We start from the raw sequence: 25,116 nt of genomic DNA, 5'->3' as shown, positions 1-25,116 counted from the left end.
GCAGAGCTCCTTCCCCTCCGGCCACCAGCAGGAAACTGCCTGCCTAGCCTCAGCGTGGGAGTTATATAGGAGCCAGGCCCTGCCCCTTCCGGTCAGCTGACTCCCACCGGTTACTCTGGCAACCGGCAGCTGGGCTCCCTACTGGCTGCTCCACAAGTAGCAGGCACCTCAGTGCTCTGCGACACATAGGAGTTAAAGGTGTGGTAAAATCTCCTGTTTGGAACCGTTCATTTTATGCACGTTAGGCTCAGAGAAAAGTTGGAATAGTCTGGTTACCTCAAAGCTGTTTGGTGGCAAGCAGGATGTAGTCATATTTCCTTCTGGTTATGGTGTTTTATATTTCACAAAGGGTAAAAAGGTGGAATGTTCTTCTGGGCAGGAATTTCTTATGTGGTTAGGTTTTTATCATTAGGTCACTTCCACCAGGTTGGGAAATTAGGAGATGGGGTGTAAGGATGGCTCCTGATTTGTGTATTTGCAAACATAATGAGATTCTAGGGGTTGTATGAGGCAAGGGGTTTTGGTGTGATATCTTTCTTTGGAACAACTGCATAGCTGGGGGAGAGGTTAGACAAGCTTTTGGGCATGTTCTTCAGGTCTTGAGCAACTGGTCCAATAAAAGATATCACAGATATGTCACTGCATATTTTTGCCTCGATTTCCCAAGAGCTTGTGAAGCACGTGCCCTCACTGCTCTGTGCACTTGTCAGACTCTCAGTAAGATGCACAGTCCTTGCTGTTGGCAGGAATTCTTTTCTGCTCCTTTGAAATGGCGCTGTTTGAAGAGCAGGCTCAACCAGGATCAGGGTGATTTTTTTTTTTTTTATCCATGTCTAGATACTGTGCAAGCTAAGAAAGTCTTCTAGTGGTTAGGCCCAACACTGCCTGATTTACAGAACCTGGCACCTTTGTAATGGCATCTGTTCTGACAGCGCTGGTGTTAATGCCCATCCGTGAGTTTCAAAGATGCCGAGGATCTATTCATCTCCATGTCAAAAGAACATTTTATTTTTCTTTTAGTCCATATTTTCTGAAAGCTAAAACTAGGCAAAGGCAGTATCACCACAGACATGAAACCAGCAAATGAACTCTGTCACCCCCTGCCAAATGGTACTGTCATGGTGCTCCTGTCAACCGTGTTCTTTTCACAGACAGGGGCAGTAGCTCTTTAATATTCTGTGCGTGTGTGTGTGTGTGTGTGTGTCTGTGTGTGGCATACTATGTAGCAATCTTAATATAGTTAGATTGATGGTATTTCATGCTGCAGAACATCTCCAGGTTGGAGCTCAGCAGAAGTTATCACTCAGGAAACCAAATACAATTTATATGTGCTGCCATCTGGCAGATGACAGAACAAGGAGCAATGGTTTCAAGTTGCAGCAAGGGAAGTTTAAGTTAGAGATTAGGAAAAACTGTCTCACTAGGATGGTAGTAAAGCACTGGAACAGGTTACCCAGGGAAGGTGTTGAATCTGCATCCTTGGAGGTGATTAAGACCTGGTTAGACAAAGACTTGGCTGGGATGATCTAGTTGGGGCTGGTCCTGCTTTGAGCAGGGGGTTGGACTAGATGTGACCTCCTGAGGTCCCTTCCAGCCCTCATTTTCTATGATCCTATGATCCCTGTGCAAATGGCAATACAGAGGTCTTAAAGCCTCCCTGTTGCTGTGGTTGCTATGTTCTGGTCGTTTCCCACGTGCTTGATCTTGCAAGGGGCTGAGGATGGTATTTCAGGTTTAGCACAACACTTCAGGTAGTGCCTCACTTCAAGCTCAAGTGTCCCGTTGAAATCTTGTGTGCTTTTTAAATGCCTTGCCAGGTCAGAGCTGGTGCCATTCAGTGCCCTTGCAGTGTGGAGCCCCAACAAAAAGGGTATGTTTTCTCTAGTTGCTCCACCACACAAGGTAAACATGGAAAAGAGACTGTACTGAGCCACCAGGCTTTTGCTCTGCATCGTGTGGTCTCTGCAGCCTGCCCTGATTTTCAAAGCACCAGACCACAGCATCCATCATTGTATCTGCAGAGGAGGAGGCTAGGAGTGGTGCTGTGTCCCAGTGCTCCTACATGCCAGATGAGGTATCTCCTGCTGGAACTGAAGCAGCCTGCCTGCCAGCCTAGGGGCCTGAAGACCCTTTCCCCAAAAGACTAGGCACTGCAGAGAAGAGAGCATCATTGATGCTGTATCTGGCCAAGAGTTGGGCCATGGGAACCCAAACCCACTGGATTCTAATTTGACATTTTGGCTTGCTGGAATTTTTAATGATACTTTGCAGAGAACAGGCAGGCACAAAAATACCCTTCCTGATATTTATATATCTTTGCTGGAGCTGGGTGTCCCTCTTTGGCAGGCAGCACCTCAGCTGTGGTTCTGCAGAAAAAGGCTCCTTTTTAATTAACTCACAGGGAGCTGTCATTTGATTCCTCTTTAGAGCAGTGGCAAAATTAATCCCAAGAAGGGAAGCTGATGGATACTGCAGGAGCACTGTGTTTTGTTGGAGGATAATGGCACCCTTTGAGGAGAGCCTCCATTGAAAAGCTACGTGGTTTTGGAAATGTCAGGCCAGTGACGTTAGAAAAGCAAACAACTTTTCCTGGCCCCTCATTCTCTATTTCCTGAAGGGCTTGTACGTTGCCTTTTTCTGTCTTGCATTGGCTACTGTGAGGAAGTATGTGAAAAGGAGTTGCCTTACCAAACCAGATGAGATCTTTGGTGGACAAACCCCAGCTGCTTCAGAGGAAGATAGGGAAAAAGCGGGGAGGGGGCTGGGGGGACAACACCGAAGTAGGCAGACATAGGATAGTCTGCCACAATAAAAGCATCATCCTTATCCTTCATAGTTAATAATGTGTGAGTATTTTGTTTCTGTTCCAAAACATTTGTTGTTTGTCTGTAAGAGCTGTTTTATCATTTTTGTTACCTGGGATTATTCGGTTCCATTTTGACCCCACTAAAGTGCTGTGCGAGGAAGTTTACAGTTTACTTATTTTTTGTGGGGGTGTTAAGTTTCCCACAGGGAGAGCTGTCTCCTGGTCTGTCCTTGCAGTACAAATTTTTCTTTAAAAGACCCTGGAATGAATCTTAGCCTAGAATAAAGATGGATAAACTATGCCCTAATGTTCCAGCTACACTTTGGAGTTGCCCTTAATTCACAAAGAGCTTTTGCCAGTTGATGACTACTGCTGAAAATCACCATCCAGGGAACTAGGTCTTGTTCTGTTGCCTTCGTCAGATTGGTACCATCTGAAGGAACTTGATTCCTTGAGGCATTTTCATGATCAAACTATTACTTCTATAAAATAGATGAATGATTCACTGGAGTTGAGTTTTAATCTGAAAGCATTTTTCTGAAATAGTTGCTAAATCAATTCCTGGTTTACATCTTTCATAAAGTAAATGCCTGGACTTCTAAAAGCATTGATCTAAAAAGTATCAAATAAGATTTGAAGAAAATCTATCAAAATAGATTTTTTTAAAAATCCTTTTGTGATCAGTGTCTTTCTTTTAAATGAATGTTTTGGCTTTGTACTCAGATTTTATCTCAATTCTAAATTGTGTCAGCTTAGCTGAAATCTCTTTTTTGATTAAACCACTGAAATAAACATGTGGATGCTCTTTCTTTGATTTTAAACGTGGCTGATCTCCAGGTGAAAATTGAGTTGAGTACCTAAATCAATATAAACTGAATGAAAGGTGTTGATGTAGAATTTTGGATCAGTTTAAATGCAATTGGTTTGAAGTACTAGCTGTAGTCCAACGGTGAATATAGACAAGAAGTAAAAATTAAAAAAGCCTAGCTGTTCCTTAGGATTTTGCTTAGATTTAAAAAGCCTAACCATTTCCCTAGAAATACAATGGCTTTTGAGTGCTGGAGCCATGTGGGTGTTTGTGAAAATGTTACCGAGAGTCTCAGCCTGGTGTGAATGCTTCTGGGAGCTGAGGAGAGAGAGCAGAATGGGTTGGGATGCCTGGGATTAGAGTGGAATATACCCAGATGTTTGGACTGGGGGAGGATTATCAAAGGTCCCGGGGTGGAAGATGCCCTGGCAGTCAGAACAAGTTTTATAAGCAAAAGTATGAATGTTTGCTCAAAACATTTGGATCACTTCCAGACCCATCTTAAAGCCATCACCAGGCAGCTTGGGTATTGATTTCTAAATCTGACATCTGGAGGCCTTTGGTTTAAAATTTACCAAGTGCTGAGAACATGATCCCCCTCATGTGGGAAGAAAGACAGCATAGTAGCTTAGCTTTCTGCCAAGTAACTTTATGCTGGAATCCCCTTTTAGTGCTTGCACACTGCCTCCGCTTCTCTGGCATGGGCTAGGACAGAAAGGATTCTGAACAATACTGTGCAGGTGTTGAATGTGTGATATAAACACACTAACGCACACAATCCTCTCTTCCTAACTGGTTTCAGGTGACCTGTACATTGACTGAAGTGTGTGGTAATCCATGATGTATAAAATGTTTCCATTAACAGTACAAACACTGATTAGCTCCTTGGCTTTCCAACCCCAGTTTACTTTAGTGCATTAGTTGGAGGGGGAAAGGGGAAGGGAAGGGAAGGGTGGGGAGGGTGGCAAAGGAATTACTCTGATTTATAGGAGAGACTATATTAAGAGCTAAATATTATCCAGTAGTCCATGACAGAAATCAGCCTGTTAACATGTACTATTGAAGTACTAATTGTCTTCATTTCAGTGTTTGACAACTCACTGCTTTTTACTTGCCTAAGTGAGACGCAGTAAAACCTGCCAGAGGACGGGCTTTGAGTGGCAGAAGCAAAGAACCTGGGTTCTGTTCCCAGTTATGAGCTGCTGTGACTTCAGACAAGCTCATTTTCAGGGTTGCTGAGCGCTTGCAGCTCCCATTGACTTGGCCTCATGCAAGCTGCAGATGCTCTACTCTGCTGAAAACCAGGCCAGCCCACTCTGCGTATGCTGCCTGCCCTGTGAGACTCGCTTCCTACAGCTAAAGTGCTGCAAGTCCTCGAAGAAAAGCTGCAATAAAAATGCCAGTGATAATAGCTAGTAATGCATACTCTTCTTCTCATGCTGGGACAATCCTGTCCCTTCAGCTTTATAGCATTTGCTCTTCCAGCTGTCACAAACATTTTCACCCAGCCCCCCTCTAAATGGAAAGGAGGGCTGTCAAAAACCCAAACTAGTATGGTTTTAGTTGAATAACTAACAAAGGGTTGTCTGTGGAGACTGAACCCAACTCTCCTTAGGCCTGGTTGAGCACCTGTATTCTCTTCCTTTCCAAGTAGTATTGGGGTGTTTCTTGAATCCTTGATTACATTTGCCGGTACTCCCCATTTAGGGTGCCCGCTGATTTCATCAACATGCTTTTAAGCACATGTGGGGGTTTTTCAGAATATATATACTAGCAAAACCTAACTCCTTCAGCATCTCCCTGGGTGCGCAGTGGGGGTATACACTCACGTGCCTGTGGAAGGGCAGTGTGCTCTCTCTGCAGCACTGTACTTTTTCTCATTCAGGTCCTTTTGCTTAACACAATGCAGGCTCCTTTTCTCACTCCATCGGTCTACTCCATCTTGATTGGATGCAGAACCTGCTCTGAAATAGCTTTGATGGATGCTCTGTCATGGTTTGTAACTGTGGGGTTGGCAGCAAGGATGGCTGAAATGGATGGCAGTGCTTAAGGGAGAGTTTTCCTGTTCTGTCTCAAAGAGTGTGTCATGAATGTCTGGTTCCTACTCTATTCTGAAACCTGGCAGTGAATTATGCAGTCTAGCAGCAGCTCAGTACCTGGCTCTCATCCTCAGCTTCAGGCCAAGAGATTGATCACTTGCACCCATTTGTGTGTACAGTAGAAGGGAATTGTTTAAATTTCCCTCAAGGATCCTAGTATACACAGATAAGCACAGTACTGTGATATCGGGTATATTAGGAAGAGTGAGACGAGACGACATGGTCTAAAAGTCCAACACACTTCATCACAGGCACAGACCTCAAGCACAGTGAGAGCTGCCCTCACAGGACTGGTGGTAGATCTGCCTCTGTCTCTAACCCCCAAATAGCATTTTGTTTCAATTCCTGTTCTTATTAAATGTTTAAGAGCACTAATTGAGTGCTTTGGGAGCCTAGACCCTATAAATTTTCAAATGAAAAATTGAAAGCAATGGGATGTCGACTTTTGTCTTTAGGTGTTTTTTTTCTTTTTGTGTAATGTAAGGCATAAATTTAACAGGTAAGAGTTACACTGGCTCATCTCTGCCCATTGTGGACTCCTTTATCTATATAAGACTGCCCTTTTCTGGTGTGGTGCTTGTGAAAGTCTTCTAGCAATTCTGATTTGAGAGGAGGGGCTCTAATAGCATAGCCACACTGGTATATTCCATGCAGGCAAGGCTGGTTCCAAAGTCACTTTTAAATATGAGTCTGAGGTTACTGAATTATTAAGTGCACTTGAAATGTCCATTGCATCTCTCAAACCATACCTGCCTGTAACTCAGCTTAGGGTATAGATGAGCTCCATTAGAATATAGCTGTAGTGCTAATTCTCTTGTAGGCCTCTTCCAGAGCCCATTGAGGTCTGAAGGGAAGGGTCTGGGCTTGCAATTGCCTTGTCTTACCAAGGGGAGGTTGCATTGATAAATACTTAGTTTGCTCAGTTTATGCTGGGAGGAAAATATAATCTAGGAGGTGGGAGAAGCCAGTCAGCGGCACTGCATGGTTCCAGAGCATCATTTAAGGCATATTTCTATCTCCCCAGCATGGCGAAGGTGCTGAGACAGAATGTGCCCACTTTGTATGCATTATTTCCTGAGCAGTGCAGCTGGCTTAATGTGACTCTGGATGGGCTCTGCTTCTTGGAGAGCTCACTGTGTTGTGCGTTCATCGCTGCTGCTAAGCTGATTATGCAAGCAAGAAGCAGAGTGTGTGTGTGTGTGTGTGTGTGTGTGTGTGTGTGTGGTAAGAACATCATGTCTTAATATCCTGCTCCCTCCCATTGTGTTGGACCAGTGGAACTGTGCCCTTGCAGTAGACAAATTGGTCAAAAACCAGGAAGTTAGCTAGGGAGAAAGGGGTGAAGCTACGTCAAAGTGAATTGCTCATTTAGACTCTTGCTGTCCCCTTTGAGCTGAGTCTAGGGGTGGAGGAAGTGAGTCAGAAATAAAGTTGTAAGTCCAGAGTGCTGCCATGACCAACACACACCTGGGTGGCTGTCTGCTGTATACGCTGCTGCTATTTGCATTAAGCTGAAGCAGGGGAGAGGGGCTGGGAAGGCTCAGGGACTTCTGATGGCACATTTCCCCTCTCAGTGGGAGTTCATATCAGCTGGGTAATGGCTGCTAGCTAGATTGTCTTGCATGCCTGCACTTCTCTTGGCACATTGCACAGGTAGCTTTCTGTCTACCTCCCTGATGCTAGTGGAGAATCAGGACCCAAACAGCTCTAAAACTAGGCCCTTAAGGCTTCTATACATATGCTCGGGGGGGGGGGGGCACACTTTAATTAGAGCAGCTCTGAAAGCCATTCTAATTAAAGCGACTGCAGCATCATGGGTATTCAGCATCCTGTGCTTCAAAATGGCAGCAGGGGCACTTTAACTAAAGCTCGTATGACAAGCGTTAGTTAAAGTGCCCCCACCACCATTTTAAAGCATGGGATGCCGAATACACATGACACGGAGGCTGCTGGAGCATAATTAGCTTGATTGATTACCAATTAGTTTGATTAATCAAGTCTGCTCTGGTGCATGCTAATTAGCACATGTCGGAGCAAACATCCAGCACATGAGTAGGTGTCCCTCAATACTCTGATTTTCATTAATTGGCGTGTTGGCTCCCCCTCACCCTCTGAATCCTTTTCAAGGGCATTCTTCTGGCCTACATTTTTTTTTTGAGCCCAGAGTGCTCCAGCCATATCTCTGATGTCCCTGGTCCAATGAAGAGGTTGGGAGCAGGAAGTATAAAATTGGCTAAGCCAAGTATCCATCTCAGAGGGATTCTACTCTTTAAGCATGCAGCTGTGCAGTGACCTGGGGAGCACATTTTGTAAATTTAAAATGATTTGCTCCATGTGCCTTACCCATACTGTTCAATCATTTACATTTCATCTGTATTTCACTTTAAATTTGCTATTAACATTTCGGCATTGCATTCAAAAGCTTGTCTAAGACTTAACCATACAGTTGGTCCAATAAAAGATAACCCCCACAAAAATCCTTGCCTCATAAACCATTATAGCTACAGCATCACTCCAACATCATTTACTTTAATGCTTGTAAGTATTTAATGTTGGTGGGACTGTCTCTTGGAACCTTTCTTGGTTCTCCAAATGACTCGGGAGTCACCAGCACTCACTCTTAGTACGGGGCCAGTAGGATGGTTGTGTTGGTGAAGAGAGGAATGCAGAAGTTTGCCGTGCTGCTTCTGCCAATGCAGAACAGCTCTCTGGAAAAATGGGGACTGTCAGTTTAATGCTAATACCCGGCATACACATACTCTTCTGCTTTAAAATACACCTTCACTTCCTGCCTCTCATGGTTTAATTGGCAGCATATTTCAAGTTGCTCTGATCCTTATAACTCAGACTTGTCCAGCATACATTCTTGTTTTCCTTTAATGAAAGCTATTTCATTACATCTTGACCCCTGAGGTTCTTCAGCTTGATGCTTGCATGGTGCTTTTAAAAAGTGCATACTTCCCTTGCTTTCCTGGTCTCTTGAGTTGTAACCAGTAGCTAGGCATTGTTCAGAAACCATGTTGTTTTATCTTCCCAGCCTCTGTTAGCGCTGAAATGACAGAGCACCTGTATGACTACTGCATTTGTCAGCGGGTCTGCACAGAGTACCCCCCCAAGCCTCTTGATTCTCTCCTGCCATGACTTGGATCTTACTAGAAATAGGGAGGAAGGGGGTGAAATTTGAGAGAGTACCCATGGGAAGTACCACGCTGGATCGGGTATAATGCGAGTGCTTTTATTCAGCTGTTTTCTCTTCTATTATTTACAGGAACCCCCTTTGGAGGAGGAAGCAGTCCAACAGACCGATCTCGGGGCCCCCCCGCAAAGTCTCCGGGCTGATCCCAGTCCACTAATGCAAACGGTAAGTACCGCACAAAGTCCCAGTATCCGCCACCAATTATCTCATTAGCGGCTCATTCCAGCCATCGCCTGCATCTTTCTCCAGCAGCCGGCATGCAGACTCCGTGGCTCTCCCACAGTCGGGGCTTGCCCTCTCAACCCTCACTGTCTCTCCCTACTCGGGATGGGTTCTGGCTTCTGGCTTTCCTGGACTTTTTAGGTGTCCAGGCGGGGGACGTCCCTCCCCGCTGTCTTTTCGGATCTGTGTAGTCTCCCCGATCCTCAATGCCAGCTGTGGCTCCAGCCCCAGGTGCAGCTCCGCTTCTCCCTGCACTCACCAAAATGCAGCTCAATTACCCAGGCAGTCGTCCGTCTTGTATCTGACCTGTCTTCTGGAGTCCCAACGTCATGGCTCTCTCTGGTATCCCAGGCCAGAATCCTTTTCCACTTTTCCTCTCCTGGGGTCTCAATTAACTCCGAGCTTGTCCTCTTGTGCCTGAAGGCAATTTCTCCTTCACCTTCTCTCCCTCTTATCCTTTGGGTCTGGGCCTCATTGGTTCTCCGTGGGCAGGGCCCACCCCCACGTTGTAATTGTCTTCAGCTGCCCCTGTTCCTTTAGTAACAGGGTCTCATTCGGGGCCCTGTTACAGCATTGTTAGTTCAAAGGCACCCAGGGGAGCAGCTGAGAGACTCGAGCTGTAAAAGCTGCTAAAAAAAAAGTGTTTAGAGAGGCCTGCTGTGACGGGGGCTAAGGTCCATAGCATACTGCCCTGAAGCTGGATATGAACTTTCCATCTTCAAGCAGCTTTCACTCAAAGGTGTTATCTTCCCTTCATGATGACATTTCTATTCCATCCCTTGCAAGGTGTTTCATAGTAGGCTTTGCAGACACTACACACAAAGTAACCCACAGTTCGAGCCCTTGGCATTTGCATTACACTATAGCTACAAAAGACACAGCTAGTCCCTTTCACTCAAAGGTTTGCAAATGTATAGAATGAGTAACTGGAAAAAACTATGAGGGATTTGTTCCTAGCAGACTGGTTGGGAACTGATCTGTTGGGACCAAGAGGTCCTCAAAGTCCAAAGTCGGGCACTTTCTTGCAAGAAAAATATCCATTTATTGGTAATCAATATTATTGCTTCTCTTCTCTCAGGCCACCATTCTTTTTCTTTCTTTCTTTGGTCCTCCCTCTTTCCTCCATCTCAAGTGTTTTGTCCTTTAACAGCATGCAGAGGCTTCCAGCTTGTAGGGAGTGAGAAGCCAGGAGGTCAGTAATCAATAAGGGCTGAGCATTAATTCAGAATCTCAATGAACTGCAGTTATCAAACTATGGGCATCACCACGTTGGGGAATGGGCTGGTGGTTCATTTTTTGCCTTCTCTTCCCAAATCCCTACTACTTCCTTGCACACACATTTTACAGATTCTCACTGCTCAGTTTGGGTGAGACTGACAATAAAAACCAGGTTTGCTTCCAATATGGCATTTGGCACTTCTTTAAACATGGTTTCTGCCCATGCCAGATGAAAAGCGTTTTCAGTGGTTAAGGTGGTAGCCTGAGACTCCTTACACAGCACAGAGCACTGACAGACATGCAAGTCCCTGCTCTAACTCATGGCACTTTACATAAAGTACCCTGAGTCAGAGTGACTCCCTCCGACCCAACAGAGATGTTCCTCTGTTGGTTGCTCTGTTGGGTGGGGTGGGGGTATTGAGCTCCACTTTGGAGCCCATCCAGTGGAGGATCCTGCCTGCCGCCACTCTCCCTTAGTCCTGCCCTCCCTCCCAGCTCTGATGCTGTCTGCAGGAAGGGAAGGGGAGGGGTCTGGGAGGGAGCTGCGGGCTGGAATTCTCCCAAACTGAGCTGGAGGCAGGAGGGGCTATGGGGGAGGGGGGAGGACTTGGGGGGGTGGGGAGGGGGGAGGCTCCAATCCACCTCCCCCCCACTTCGGCTCAGGTCAGGAAGACCCCAGCTTGCAGTTCCCTCCCCCTCCGTTCTCCTCCCTCCCTTCCTGCAGGCACTACCAGGGGTGGGGCTGGGCTGCATCAGCCTAGCCCCAATCATGCTGACAGCTCATCCTAGAGAACAGAAGTTCCCTAAAACGCTCCACTTTGGAGCACCTTCATCTGAACCCTCATTAGATGAGGATTAATTTATTATGCAATTGGTCACTTTTAAAGTGCTCTTCAGCTGTGCGCGTGTCACGCAGCTCGAGAGCGCTTTCAGGGGGCCAGTTGTGTGACAGATGTCACTTCTGTCAGCTCTCATAGGTTTCATAGATTTCATAGACATTAGGGCTGGAAGGGACCTCGGGAGATCATCGAGTCCAGCCCCCTGCCCAAAGGGCAGGAAGTCAGCTGGGGTCATAGGATCCCAGCAAGATAAGCATCCAATTTACTCTTGATCATCCCCGAGCTACAGAATACTTCCTCTGCATGTAACCTCAAAGCTTAGTCTCTCTGTGCCTTGTGTGAAATAGCAATAGGATTTCTTTATCTCACAAGGGTGTTATGAAGTGCTCAGCTGCTATAAAGCTGAGGTCACATAAGCACCTTTCTTATATCCCCTTCTCCACAGCTGTAGTTGAACCTATTGTTGCAGGATCAGAAGAAATGCATACATACCATGCAAGGGGGGCCACTCTTGCCCAAGCCCCACCTCTCATTGTATGTGCAGCCCAGCTTTTTGTCACTACATGTTAGCCTCTCATGAGCTGCCAGTTGGATAGCCCTGTCTTAAGAGAAATAGTTTAGACCAGTTATGTCACATATGGCCTCTGGGCCGAATCTGTCCCACAGAGCCATTCCTTCTGGCTTGTGGGGCTCCTTGTGGGCCGGGGAATCCAGGGACACGGTCAGTGGGAACAGGGCCTATGACACAATCTGGGACTACAGGGCTCCATTGGACAAGAAGCTGAGCCAGGGCTTTGCTGACACAGCCATGCTTGGCATGCCACATTTGCTCTGCTGCTTCTATCCCTGGCCCTGCTGCCGCAGCCACTGCCCCATTATTGGCCCTGCCATCATAGCCGCTGGCACCACCACCTTTGCTACCACTGCTGCCAGGTCCAGATCTGGCCTACCGGGAGCTCCGTAATCCAAATCTGGCCTGGTGCTTGGATTGGGATGAGTTTGATAACCTTGGCCTAATCTTACAAGAACATGTTTTCTTTTTAGAAAGTGGGGGCTTTGGTGTTTTGGTGTTGCTTTATCTGGTAAAGGGAGTCGTGTCTTAATTGTTTTAAACTCCTGAGACTTTTTAGGAACTTCTCCTTTTATTTGGTGGGTTTCTGAGGATGGAGAAGAAAAACACAAATAAATAATGCTGAACAAAATAAGGCAAGCCCTTATGTCATTGTAATCCAGGACACCTCTGATTCTTTATCAGAGTGATTATTTCATACTTAAACCTCACAGGCAGTATTGTTTAATATAGGAGGATGGGAGAATACTGGAGGTCCTGACTTTAAAATTTGTTGCAGGGGAGACTAGTCAGGAGAGAGAGCAGAAATAATCTATGCAGTCACCCACATTTTGGTGAACACTTTATTTTCTGTATTCCCTTCTCTTCCTTGTCCTGATCCATGCCAGCTTTCGTTCCTTTGCAGCTAGATGGCCATGTGGCTATTTGAGTTCGATTTTAAGAACCAACCTTGGAAATATAGCCGACAGGGGTCATACTGGAAAACAAGAGTACCGTGCCAGTGATGCTTCTGGTTGTATGGGATAGTGCACTACCAGAAAGTAGAATAACATTCATGGAGACTTTCACAGCAACCTTACTATGTCTCTGTCATCACGCATCAGGGTGTCTTGGGCACTGGAGCCAATTTGGACGAAGTTACTTGGCTAAGGATAATGAGGGAAAGATGAAGAAGTGTGGGTTTAATAGGGAAAAAGCAAAACGTCCTTGTTTCTTGTTGTTGAAACAAATGGGTCTGTCATGAGTTCCATTTGGGAGGTGGTAAAGTAGACCCATGTTAGACACCATTGCTTTCTGTTCTGTTGAGGTAAAGTCTTTCTCCAGCCAAAACTGACCACATCCTCGCCACTGGAGTCTTATAAAATGTTGAGAGCGCCAGATCAAGCCAATGCCAAAGGGTGAAAAAAAAAAATCTTCCTTAACTGCTCTCTCCTTTAGTTTTTAAAAAAAACAGAACAAACCAAATCAGCAATTGCTTTGCATTTAAAGGGAAAAAAAATCCATGATGTATGCTTGGATCGCAGCCACACCTGCTGTCTTTGCTTCTATTGAGAAAAACAAGAGCATTTGTGGGGACTAGCTTTGTGGTAGTAAAGTGGGCAGGGCTCTCTAACATCCCTTGAGTCTAATGCCGACTGCTCAGTGTAGCCTTTCCATTCCATGTGGTTGGTTTTGCACCAAGCACTCAGGCTGGCTGAACATGAGGAAGATGCTTGTGCTGAGCTGTCTGCTGCTGCATTTACAAGCAACCGGGGTTGCCTCTGGCTTTCCCAAGGTAAGGAGCTAGTCCGGAGTTCCTGCTAATCTCTCCCATGTGCATTTTACCATGGAGAGCATAGCTGTTAAGTCTTGCTTGTTGTAGCATTTGATGATTTATTCTCATTATTCAATCCCAGTTTGATTCAAAATATGAAAAGCTTTCTGTGCATGTCCTTTCCTCTACTTCTGCCCTTTTAAATTATTGACGTGTGCATGTGTATTCTTGAAGGCAAAGTTGTTTTACCTCCCTAGATAATGCTGATATCAGGCTCTTTGAAGGTAAGTAATTGCTGCATTTAAATTGTTTTAAAATGTCCACAAAGAGGGTAATGATATGTTGGATGGAGTTAAACAGCACGTAAGAATAAAGGGAAATTTTGCCATATGTTTATCTTATGTCCATAAATCTTTTCAGGCAAGACAATCAGAGCGCCAGAATGACACGCAGTGTATCTGCTCTTGATTTCAGAACTGAAATCTTCATTTAGTGAGCTGGGTAGTTAGAGCTGCTGTTTATAACCAGACTTCTTTCTGAAGTTTGACATGAATGGATACCTTGCTCTTTTTCTGATGATATTTCACAGTGCAGTTAACTGCAGTTTAGTTTATTCTTAAGACTTTGTTTTAAAAATAGAGTGATTCTCCCTTTCCCTCTTTAGTTGGGCTCAAACTGGTTGTTCTAGCTTGTTTCTCTGTTTATCCAGGCTTGGAAAAAAGACTAGGGGTATGTATATGTGTGATATACTTAAATACCCGGTATTACAGTGCGGGATAGCAGGCAACAGATAGCAATGTGTTACTGGCCTCCTTTTGTTTGGATTGTTGGAGTGGTGTATGTAGCAGCATGGAGTTAAGGGATTGTTTAGACTATAGCAAAGCAGTGAATGGTGGTTGCAGTACATTGCCATGGGGCAGCAATTGCTTGGCTACAGAGCTGGGGATTTTACTGCCTGCCATGTTCCAGTGTAATTTCTTCCTCATAAGTTGTGTGCATCCAAATTTAGGGAGGCAAAAATTGTAGCCTGGAGAGTGGGTGTGATAACCAAGATTGAAGCAAGCTGCTACCCTCTGCTTCAGTTGCTACAGATGTGTTAGGATTACAGCTCGCAGATGACAGCAGGTAGCCAGTGAGAACAAGTAACTTGAATGCAACCCTTTGTTATGAAAGCAAGAATAAAATGTTATATCAGCAAACTGGAAAATAAATGAGAAATAAGATACACTGAACAGTGCTTGCTCCATGAAAACACCTGCACTCCTACAGGAGTTTCCCTGGAAGAGCTAGGAAGTCAGAGGCAGACTCCCAAGTGTTGCCTTGTCTTCTTACCCAGGGCTCCATGCTTTCTTTTATGCGCTCTCCTACTAATTTACATATGCATTAGTTTGTGCTCTTTGACACTTTCTCGCCTCACAAATCTTAAAAATACCTAAAATTTAAAAGGATATCTACTAAGAACATAATAGACTCATTAGCCTGTAAGTCAGCAGGTTTCCGTGGCAAAGTGTGGTTAAAAATTGCAATGTTCAATATCTTTGTTTTCCCCAAACTGTTATAAAACTGAAAGAAATGCCTATTCTGTAAATGTGTATAGCTTATCAGGGATCCTGGTTTTCTCTGTTTAAAAATCGTAAATTCTCTGCTAACCTCACCCCAAATTCTCTGATTAAAACACCCCAAATCCGTGTTTTTCCATGATTAAAATGAAATGCCACTATATCTATATCTAACTATCTATTTATCTATATAGGTATCAGTTGAAACACAATGTTTTATTGATATATTAACAATTTTAAAGGATTTTGGAAGCCTACCGGTGCCTCAATCATTATAATAAAATAAATTCTAAATTCTTACATATTTTGGTGTTTGATTTCGGTTTTTATATCTTAGAAAATCAGAGTTCCTCCTGCCCCTTTCACTCACCAGGACACAGATCCAGCTACGGCTTTCTCCCCTGCTGTTTTGTGGAGCTGAGCAGCCCTGATATGCCGGTGTCCTGCCCCTGCTTCTGCCCCTCACTCCTGACCCACAGCCCCCTGGCCCTGCCAATGCCCCTCACTCCCCACCTCACAGCCTGCCATCCCCCCAGCACCGCTGGTGCCCCTCACTCATGACCTGCAGCCCCCTGCCCCCCCCCAACCATGCCAGAGTGGGCTCCCAGCTGCCAGAGCTACAGGACCAGGGCTAGGGCCTGCAGCCCCCCCGATTCCCACCCCCCAGCAATTCCTGAGTCTCACTGCTGAAGTGGAGCCCGTGGGTGTGGGGAGGATGTGGGTTGCCCACTGTGGACTTGGGGGATCCCCACCCTGCTGCCCTCCCTTGGGGGCCTCTGCAACCCAGCATGCAGGACCCAGTACGGGAGGGTGGGAGGCTTCATTCACTGAGAGCCCCACACCAGCCACCCTGCCATGGCAAGGTGTCCCCTGGCCACCTGACAGCAGCAGCAACAGCATGGAGCTGTATTCCTCACTGCTGCTGGGCGGGCAAGGGGTGCCTCGCCATGGAAGCGCAGCCAGCTTGGGGCTACTGATGGCAGCACGAAGCCTGCCCGCTCTGCTTTGCTCTTCTGTGCCAAGTCCCACCCGTTGGCCTGCAGAGGCCCCCAGGGGGAGGGCAGCAGAGTGGGGAGCCCCCAAGCCCACAGTGGGCAGCCCACATCCACCCCCTCCCCACGCACAAATCTGGGGGGCACGTGTCCCCCCAATGCCCCTCTCATTGGCAGTGTGCACAGCATGAGGAGCTGCTACCCACACTCTGCCACCCCCGGACAAGTCGTCCATGGCTCTGTCCTGCTCCCCCAGCGAGGCCCCGTGTTCCCGCCTGAGCCCCAGGCTCCATGCACCAACCCAGCGGGGCAACACCCCCAGCCTTGCCTCCCTCCCTCCCTTGCCATGGGGCCTTAATCTGCCTTCCCCCCAGAGGTGTACCTGGAGGGAGCTGTGGGAGCTGCTCTCCACACTGCCTGGCTGCCACATGCATGTTGCACTCACATGCACATGGTACCCCTACCTGATCGCCCTCCTCCCACTCCTGCCCCTAAGCAAACCCTTGCAGGGTGTAACTCTGCCAGCCTACAAGGGGAAACCCACCCTTGCCTGCATTTTTTTCTCCTTTAAAGGAGAGGAATCTGTGTTTTTCTCCCTAAAACAGACAAGTCCATATTTTTGTCCTTTGAAGGAAAATCTGTGTTTTTCCACAACAAACAAAAAACCCAGATCCCTGCTTATTATAGTTTCATAGTTTCATAGTAGCTAGAGTCGGAAGGGACCTAGGTAGATCATCTAGTCCGACCCCCTGCCTTAGCAGGAAAGAGCACCGGGGTCAGATGACCCTGGCAAGGTGCTCATCTAACTTCCTTTTAAAAATCCCCAGGCTAGGAGCCTGCACCACTTCCCCTGGAAGCTGGTTCCAGGCCCTAGCCACCCTGACTGTGAAGTAGCGCCTCCTAATATCTAATCTAAACTTACCCTCCGCCAGTTTGTGACCGTTATTCCTGGTCACTCCTGGCAGCGCACGGGGGAACAGGGACTCCCCCAATACCTGCTGATCCCCCCTGACCAGTTTGTAGCAGGCCACAAGGTCCCCCCTTAGCCTTCTCTTGTGGAGGCTAAACAGGTTCAGGTCCCGTAGCCTATCCTCATAAGGCCTGCCCTGCTGACCCCTGATCATATGAGTGGCCCTCCTCTGAACTCTTTCCATATTGTCCACGTCCCTCTTGAAGTGTGGCGCCCAGAACTGGACGCAGTACTCCAGCTGCGGCCTGACCAGTGCCTCATAGAGGGGGAGGATAACCTCCCTGGACCTGCTCGAGATGCATCTGTGGATGCATGACAGGGTACGATTGGCCTTCTTGACTGCCTCCCCACACTGCCGGCCCATGTTCATCGTGGAGTCAATGACGACTCCAAGATCCTTTTCCGTCTCCGTGCTGGCAAGAGGGGAGTTCCCCAACCTGTAAGTGTGGTGCCGGTTCTTCCTCCCCATGTGCAACACCTTGCACTTATCAGTGTTAAACCCCATCCTATTCTCATCCGCCCACCGTTGCAACCTGTCAAGGTCAGCTTGTAGCCTATTGCATCCTTCTAGTGCACCCACATCCCCCCACATCTTAGTATCATCAGCAAACTTGAACAGGGTGCTTTCTACCCCCTCATCCAAGTCACTGATGAAGATGTTGAACAGTGCAGGCCCGAGGACCGAGCCCTGCGGAACCCCACTGCCCACATCCTTCCAGGTCGAGAAGAACCCATCCACTACCACCCTCTGGGTGCGGCCCTCCAACCAGTTGGCGACCCATTTGACCGTGTGGGCATCGACACCACAGTCTCCCAGCTTTTTGATGAGGACAGGGTGAGAGACAGTGTCGAAAGCCTTCCGGAAGTCCAAAAAGGCTACATCCACAGCAACCCCTGCGTCTAATGATTTGGTGACCTGATCGTAAAAGGCCACCAGGTTGGTCTGACAAGACCTGCCACTGATAAACCCATGTTGGTTGCCCCTGAGCATGCATTCCCCCGCAAGGCCCTCCTGGATGTGTGCCAGGATAATTTTTTCAAAGAGCTTACCCGGGATTGAGGTCAGACTAACTGGCCTGTAATTTCCCGGGTCCTCTTTTTTTCCCTTTTTGAAGATAGGGACCACATTGGCCCTCTTCCAGTCCTCCGGCACCTCGCCAGAGCACCACGAGTGCTCATAGAGCCGTGCCAGGGGTCCCGCAATGACCTCAGCCAGTTCCTGTAGAACCGTAGGGTGAAGATCGTCCGGACCAGCGGACTTGAACACGTCCAGCCTCTCCAGAAGTACCCTAACTAACTCCTCGCTAACCCTTGGCCCAGGCGTGTCTCTCTCAGGGCCCGAGGGGGGCCCAGCAGGGAGGTGGCTGAACTGGTCCCTACTTAGGAAGACAGAGGCAAAGAAATCGTTAAATATGTTAGCTTTGTCATCTGGCGTGATGACTAAGTTGCCCATCGTGTCCTGCAGGGGCCCCACATTACCCGGGACCCTCTTTTTACCCCCTATCTATTTGAAGAAGGACTTCTTATTGTCCTTAATCCGGGAAGCTAGTCCTATCTCCAACTCTGCCTTGGCCCTCCTGACTGCCCCCCTACATCCTCGGGCGACTATAACATAGTCCTTCTTGGCGATGACCCCATCTCTCCATTGGGTATATGCCTCCCTTTTAGCAAGGAGACATTCCCGGATGCTCTTAGTGAGCCATGGGGGTTTATGTGCCCTCCTGCTCCCTTTGACCCTTGTTGGGATTACCTCCCTTTGGGCATGGAGGATCGTCTCCTTAAGGAGCAACCACTCACCTTCGACATCCGATTCCCTTCCCCTCTGGGTCCTCAGTGCTTCCCCAACTATCCTCCTTAGCTTGTTGAAGTCAGCCCTCCTAAAGTCTAGGGCTGTTGCCTTGCTGCAGCCCTTTGCCACCTTACGCTGGATGGTGAATTCCAGCAAGCGATGATCACTGTCTCCCAGGTGGCCCATCACCCGCAGCCCCCTCACCAGGTCATCACCCGTGGCCAGCACTAGGTCCAACAAGGCGTCTCCCCTGGTGGGACTGTGCACTTCCTGGGTTAGATGGAGGTCCTGCAGTCTGGCTAAGAACCGACGTGAGCGATCAGACTTGGCTGACTGCTCCTCCCAGCAGATGTCTGGGAAGTTCAGGTCCCCCATGATGACCACATCCTTAGCCCTCACTGCCTCTGTAAGCTGACCTAAGAATTCCAGGTCGAGCTCTTCTCCCTGGTTGGGAGGTCTATAGTAGACTCCCACCGTTAAGTCTCTCTCCCCTGGACTGCCTTTTACTCTAACCCAGAGCACCTCAGAGTGCCCCCCCTCTACCCCCATGCTAATTAACGAGGAAGTATATTCCTCCTTGATGTAGAGTGCTACTCCTCCACCTTTCCTTCCTATCCTGTCCTTCCTGTATAGCCTATAGCCCTTGACACTCACCGCCCAGTCATGCGATGAGTCCCACCACGTTTCTGTGATCCCTACTATGTCAGGGCTGGTGACAGCTAGGAGGAGGGCGAGTTCCTCCTGCTTCTTCCCCATACTTCGAGCATTCGTGTAGAGGCATTTGAGGCCTTCAGTTAACACCCTAGTTATTTGTTTACCACATTAGTGTTCATTTTATGACTAAAAGTTAAATATTGGTCACCTTTACTAATTTAGCCTTATTTCAAATTAAGGTCTACTCGTGTTATGCCTTTATTTGCCTTATATTTGGCCCCCTTTGTTTCCACCTTGCATTACAGGTTTTGCCGCCTTAGCTACTGTTACAAGTACTGGAATATATCTTTTACTACTACTATAATAGCATGTTTCAGGATAAGAAATGGCTACAAAACCGAACTTGTTCTGTGTTCCCAGGAGCTATCTCAGTAGAAACATCCTCCCTGCCTATTTACATTCATGTTGTATGTGTAGGAAACATTCGAGTGCATGGGGATAAATGCATGGGGAAGAAAGTCTGTTTTCCCCCTTATTCTTCACCCCCACCCCAGCCCCTTTCATATATTAAAGGAGGAACCGTAGCTTCTAGAGGTTAATTTATATGTTTCCCCTCCTTATTTTGCTGCTTGGCACACTTGTGTGAAAAAAAAAAAGCAGCCTTTCCAAATTAGAAAATCTTGTTACTCAGGACTTGGAAAACGGTTGGACCAAATAGTAATGGTAGCCAGTTCTGTTTAAAAAAGCAAGTTCCTGGCAGATGCAATTAAATAGATGGGTTCAAACACATCTTGTTTGAGCAGCTAATGTTGTTTCCCTTCCTATTTAATGTTACAATAATATAAGCCATGCTCAGCCATTCTAGGCAAGTGTGGGCATTTGTCTTCTCAAATGATGGCTGTAAGATGACTTTTTATATTGTGGTAGTACAGAGGAGCTCCAGTCCTGGAATAGGTGGACTCCATGCTGGGCCTTATCCAAACGCTGAACAAAAAGAAAGTCCTTTCTAAAGCATTCGTAATCTCTGCATAACAGAGGAGACGCTATATGGCTACAAACTGGTGAGGAGAGAACAAGGATGCAACAGCGGCTGTTCTTTCCAGAGGAGTGAGTCAACCTCGGGTAGTAGACGCTGGGTGTGTCTACAGTTGCGATTAAAGTTATTTGGGTTTTCTGCGCAGTGAATTTACTGTGCAGTGGACTAATTTGCTGTGCAGTAAATGCCTACACATGTAGGTGGTGACTCCTTACTGCACAGTAGATTAGTCTACTGCGCAGTAAAGCATCTCATGTAGACCTGGCCACTCACGCTTTCAATGCGGAAACGCCTGGGTTCAGACATCACTCTTGGCTTAACTTGAGTAAGTTAAAATAACACTGGTATAAAATGGATTACATATTCTAATGCACTTAAGTTAAATGGGGTTTAGATTTAGATTTTAAATTTAGATTTTTCTTTCTTTCCAAAGAATTTTGTTAATGTTGTGATATCTTCTTTCCCTCCCCTCACCAGCTTTCTGTAGGGCAGGAGCATGTGCCTGGTCTCCATCTCCATTGTACGATAGTATGGCAAGAGCAGTTGCTAGTTGTGCTGTCCTAAAGGTGCCATTTAATATGATAGGGAAGGGTAGAATGAAGACTGCAGATTGCTATGTTAAATTCATTAATTTGCCCCTAGTGTCCAAGAAGTTATTCTTTCCCTTATCTTTCCATCTTCTTCTCCTTGTCCCAAAGGAGAATTGCTGCTTGAAGAGTTATTCCAGCTGTTGTTATATGTGGGAGGAAGTGTTCAGAGTAGAGTCTGGTAGTTTACCAAATTGTCCTTGATTGAGACATACCTCTTTGTGAGTGCATGGAGGCCGCAAGGGAGCTTCTAAGTGCTTTGAAAGCAGTTTCTGCAAAGACTTTGGGGCCAGATTGTTCCCAGAGTCCCAAGTGCAACTTCCATAGGTTTCTGTTAAATCTGCTTCCCCTAGGGTTGGATATCCATCTGCAAAACTTCTGACCTCATTCCTTTTCCCCCTCTAATGAGGCATTCAGGTGTGTTTGTAGCTCTTGTTTTTACTCTTTAGTTTAGTTTGAGGTTAATGCAAGAAGTGTATGCATCTCACACTTACTTACGTTTATGGCCTAGAATATCACCAGAATGAAGCTTTTGGGCCAGTGCTCTGGACAGTCTTGGTAATCTTTGAAAAATGTGTGAATTGATTATGGAAGGACCATGGGGCAGGGATCCCTAGTTATGGATAATTTCCATATTCCTCTTAAATTAAGGTAAAATGAATGCATCCCCTATATTAAACCACCCTGCAACAAACATAGATAAAGGGAGCGATTAATTACCTGCCTCACACCTCAGGTGTATCTGGTGCCTATCTCTTCATAGACCAAAAAGAAAAGGCCCTATGAGCTATTAAGCAGAGGTTGTTTCTGGAATGGGTGGCAATAGGAAATGTTTTCTAAGTACCATGCGTCTTGACAGAGAATATCTTGCCCGATTTAAAATGCTGTAAAATTTCCTTTGTTCTCTTTTACCCACTCCTTTCAGAGCTCAAATTTTACCAATCCAGACTTGACTTCGAGGCCAACCCAGGGGTGGGAAGATCCACAAAAGAACCAGAGCCCAGAATCCAGTGGAAGCGCCCTCACATCAGCCACTGCTACTAAGAGGCCCTTTGTCAAGGAGGAGGATGAAGGAAATCTTTCTATTGAGGAGGAAGGTTTTGAGCTTTTGAACTACACATACAATAAAATCACAGGGCCTGGCAGGCCTGGAGTTGGTAGGAGCAGCCTGAAGGAAGCAAGCAATACTAGTGAGTCTCTTACCTCAGTTAGCTCTGGTTCTCCCACTGCACCTGAAGATGCTCAGGTGGCCAATGAGGATTTGAATCTGCCTGCAGCCTCCATTAAAGTAAATAGATTGGTGTCTAAGAAACACCTTATCTCAAAAACCACAGATGAGAATATCACCACCGAAAAGCTGAAGGGAGACACGGGCATCTGGACCTCATTCTCACCCAGCAAACCTGTGGATACCATCGTAGACCTTGACAGGTCTTCTACCTTCTCCAAAGTGTCTATAGAGGAAAGCGAGACAGCAGCCTCTTCGGGAAATATGCCCAGACTTCTCTCTTCCGTCTCCCATAGGGTGATAGAGGTACCAGTGGGAAGAGGCACGCTGGAAAACCACTCCAAAGCTTCTGGAAGCCCCAAGGATGCGCTGAATCCACCCCAGACACCACTGGATGCCAGGCTGGTCCGCACACGGTATAGAAAAAGGATTGTGCATCAAGGGACTACTGGGAGTGATGCAAAAGGTGGTACCGCTGTAGACCGTGATCAGAGGACTGGTGACAGGCAATTGATTCAAGCGAAACCAGGACCCACTGGGCCACAGGGACCACCAGGTTTGCCTGTAAGTGGAAAAGTGTGTGCATGTCAGGGTGGGCAGGTGGAGGGCTTTCAAGGGAATAATGAGGGCAGTTCTTTATACAGTGGGCAGTCTAGGCCTGGAATAAATAGAGCAGTAAGAAGTACATGAGTTTGGGGAAAGAGAGATTGAGATACTAGAAAGCTGTCTCCTGGGTTAGTATTTGGTGGGTTCAGGAGGCTTTCACCCTTTGGCCCATGGTCTGCTTTGCCATTACTCTGCCTTCATCCATAATTACAGGAAGCAGCCAGTAATGCCAGGAAGAGTATTCTGCTGCAGGCCAGACACTCACCTTTTCCTTCCTCCCCCAAGCTGTGCTCACTCCACTTCAGAACAGCTAGGCCTGTAACCCTTGTGGCACTGGTTTTGGTAGATGCATGATCATGGAAGAAAGGATGAATATGCAGCTCTGAGCAGAGGGAGTTAGTTTGGCTCTTGGGTACAAAGGAAGGGAAATGATGACTACAAATTAGGGGGATGGGCAATGATTGCAGCACAAGCTACTGCTGTTTCCTCGCTGTCTGAGAAGTGCTGGAGGCCCTGGGACATTCCTAAATATTTCTGAGCAGTTCCACCTATTCCTAGTGCTTGCTTTAGCCAAAGCATTATTTGAGGTTTCCAGTAGCACAAAGCGAGCAAGTGTCCTGATGGTCAAGTGTCCTCCATTGACCCGTTAGTTGCAGGCCCCCTTGGTGATTGGTAAATGGGGTCTGTCTTGTGTTCCAGCACCATAGCCCAGAGCACCTGCTGCCCGCTCTCCCCTCACTTTTCTTTCCCCTCTTGTTTTTTTCCTCTTTCATTATTTATATTCACTATTCATCCAAAAAAAAAATCTCTTAGTTGTACTGGTAACAGTCAACATACATGTGATCTTAGCTCAGCTGGTGGATTGCTATGGCCAGTAAAAGCTGGCTTGGACTGTCAACATACAGGCGAAACCAAGAGTTTTGGGTTATATGCTTTTGATGTTAATAATATGAGTGCATCTAGTTTTTCTCTGCCAACAGCTGTTTTTCATGACTGTACATTTATTCAGATTTGAAGTAATTGTTATTAAACTGTCACCCTATACCCAGAGTTCCCACGCAATGGCATCGCAGTTCTGGGTGGCTTTCAAATGGTGACAGCTATATATGCTAAAAAAACCCAAATCATCCCAGTTGCTAAGTTCGTTCCACTCAGTCTGTCCTCCCCAGACAAAATTTATTGTATGAATGCTCATTAGGTGTTCATCACCATGGTTTCAGAAAGAAAACCTGAGAAGAGAGTATTAGAGCTAGGATGGAAACAGTTTTACTATCCTGCAAACACGTTCTAGATTTTCTCTTGTCAGGGTGAACTCAAAGCGTTTCACTGAGTTTTCATGAGACAAGGATGCACCCAGAACAGAGTAGTCAGTAGGTTGAGGGATGGGGGAGGGCATTCACCTGAGACATTGGAGAGACAGGTTCAAGTCTCTGGTCTGAACAAGAAATGAAGGGGCTCAAAACCTCCCTTTCTGTTTCCCACAGCACAGAACAAAAGTATCAACCCCAGCCAATCTGCAGGAGCTATGGCTTGGCCAAGGAAAACCCAGTGTGGTTAAACCCAGCCCCCCAAAAATGCTGTGTTTTCTTCAAAATTGCTTTGAACAAAATTGATTTTTTTTCATTCAGTTATTTTTTGGGAAAATTGTTCCATATTTTGCTAATTCTAAAGATGAAACTATACCTGCCTTAGGTTACCCCTCCCACCTTCCTCTGAAGAAGGAGGAGGAAAAATTCACCAGAAAACTGAAAAGGTTTTCTTTTGTAGGAAATGGAAACATCTACCTAAGTAAAAATGTTTCCCTCAAAATGTCAGCCAGCTCTATCTCAGACTAATGGGTCAGGGCTACCCCAATGTACTTAGACATGATTTGATGTCTTTTCATTCATCTGCTTGAAGCAGGAGTTGAGTTTTGGGCCAGTAATGTTTCACTCTTCTCCCTTTAGTGCAGCTAATATGTGCAGCACTTAATTTTGTCTTAAAGATGACAGCTTCTAAATGGAAAAATCAAATTTGGCTTTAAATCTGACCTAGGGGCTTGGCGGTTCTTCAAACAATTGTTCTAAATCCAAGATCTTGCTATTGAAAGCTGTCGTTACCACTGCATGCAGGGGTTTCCCACTGCCCAGCTCTGCCAGTTTTGTTTTGTGCACAAACGACTCGGTGAAAAGTTGTTAAAATGC

General features: G+C 46.5%; 1 protein-coding gene across 5 annotated transcripts in view; it reads left to right on the top strand.

The window, feature by feature from the left end:
* LOC149855478 (uncharacterized) overlaps positions 1 to 25,116 on the top strand; it is a 233,254-nt gene that overhangs the window by 104,489 nt on the left and 103,649 nt on the right. For 4 of the 5 annotated variants that reach the window (XM_090021385.1, XM_090021383.1, XM_090021384.1 and 1 more), the window contains exons 6-7: positions 8,982 to 9,074; positions 22,025 to 22,891. In XM_090021385.1, the coding sequence (XP_089877511.1) occupies positions 8,982 to 9,074; positions 22,025 to 22,891 (960 nt within the window). Of the gene's footprint in view, positions 1 to 8,981; positions 9,075 to 13,434; positions 13,534 to 22,024; positions 22,892 to 25,116 lie in introns of those variants that run through there. The other variant, XM_090021386.1, reaches the window with a different exon arrangement.

The sequence above is a fragment of the Crocodylus siamensis genome, chromosome 11, assembly GCF_052110815.1.
Source record: "Crocodylus siamensis isolate JL-2025a chromosome 11, ASM5211081v1, whole genome shotgun sequence".
Lineage (NCBI taxonomy): Eukaryota > Metazoa > Chordata > Crocodylia > Crocodylidae > Crocodylus > Crocodylus siamensis.
Note: the sequence above shows the minus strand (reverse complement) of the source record. Positions and strands in the feature narration are given on the sequence as shown.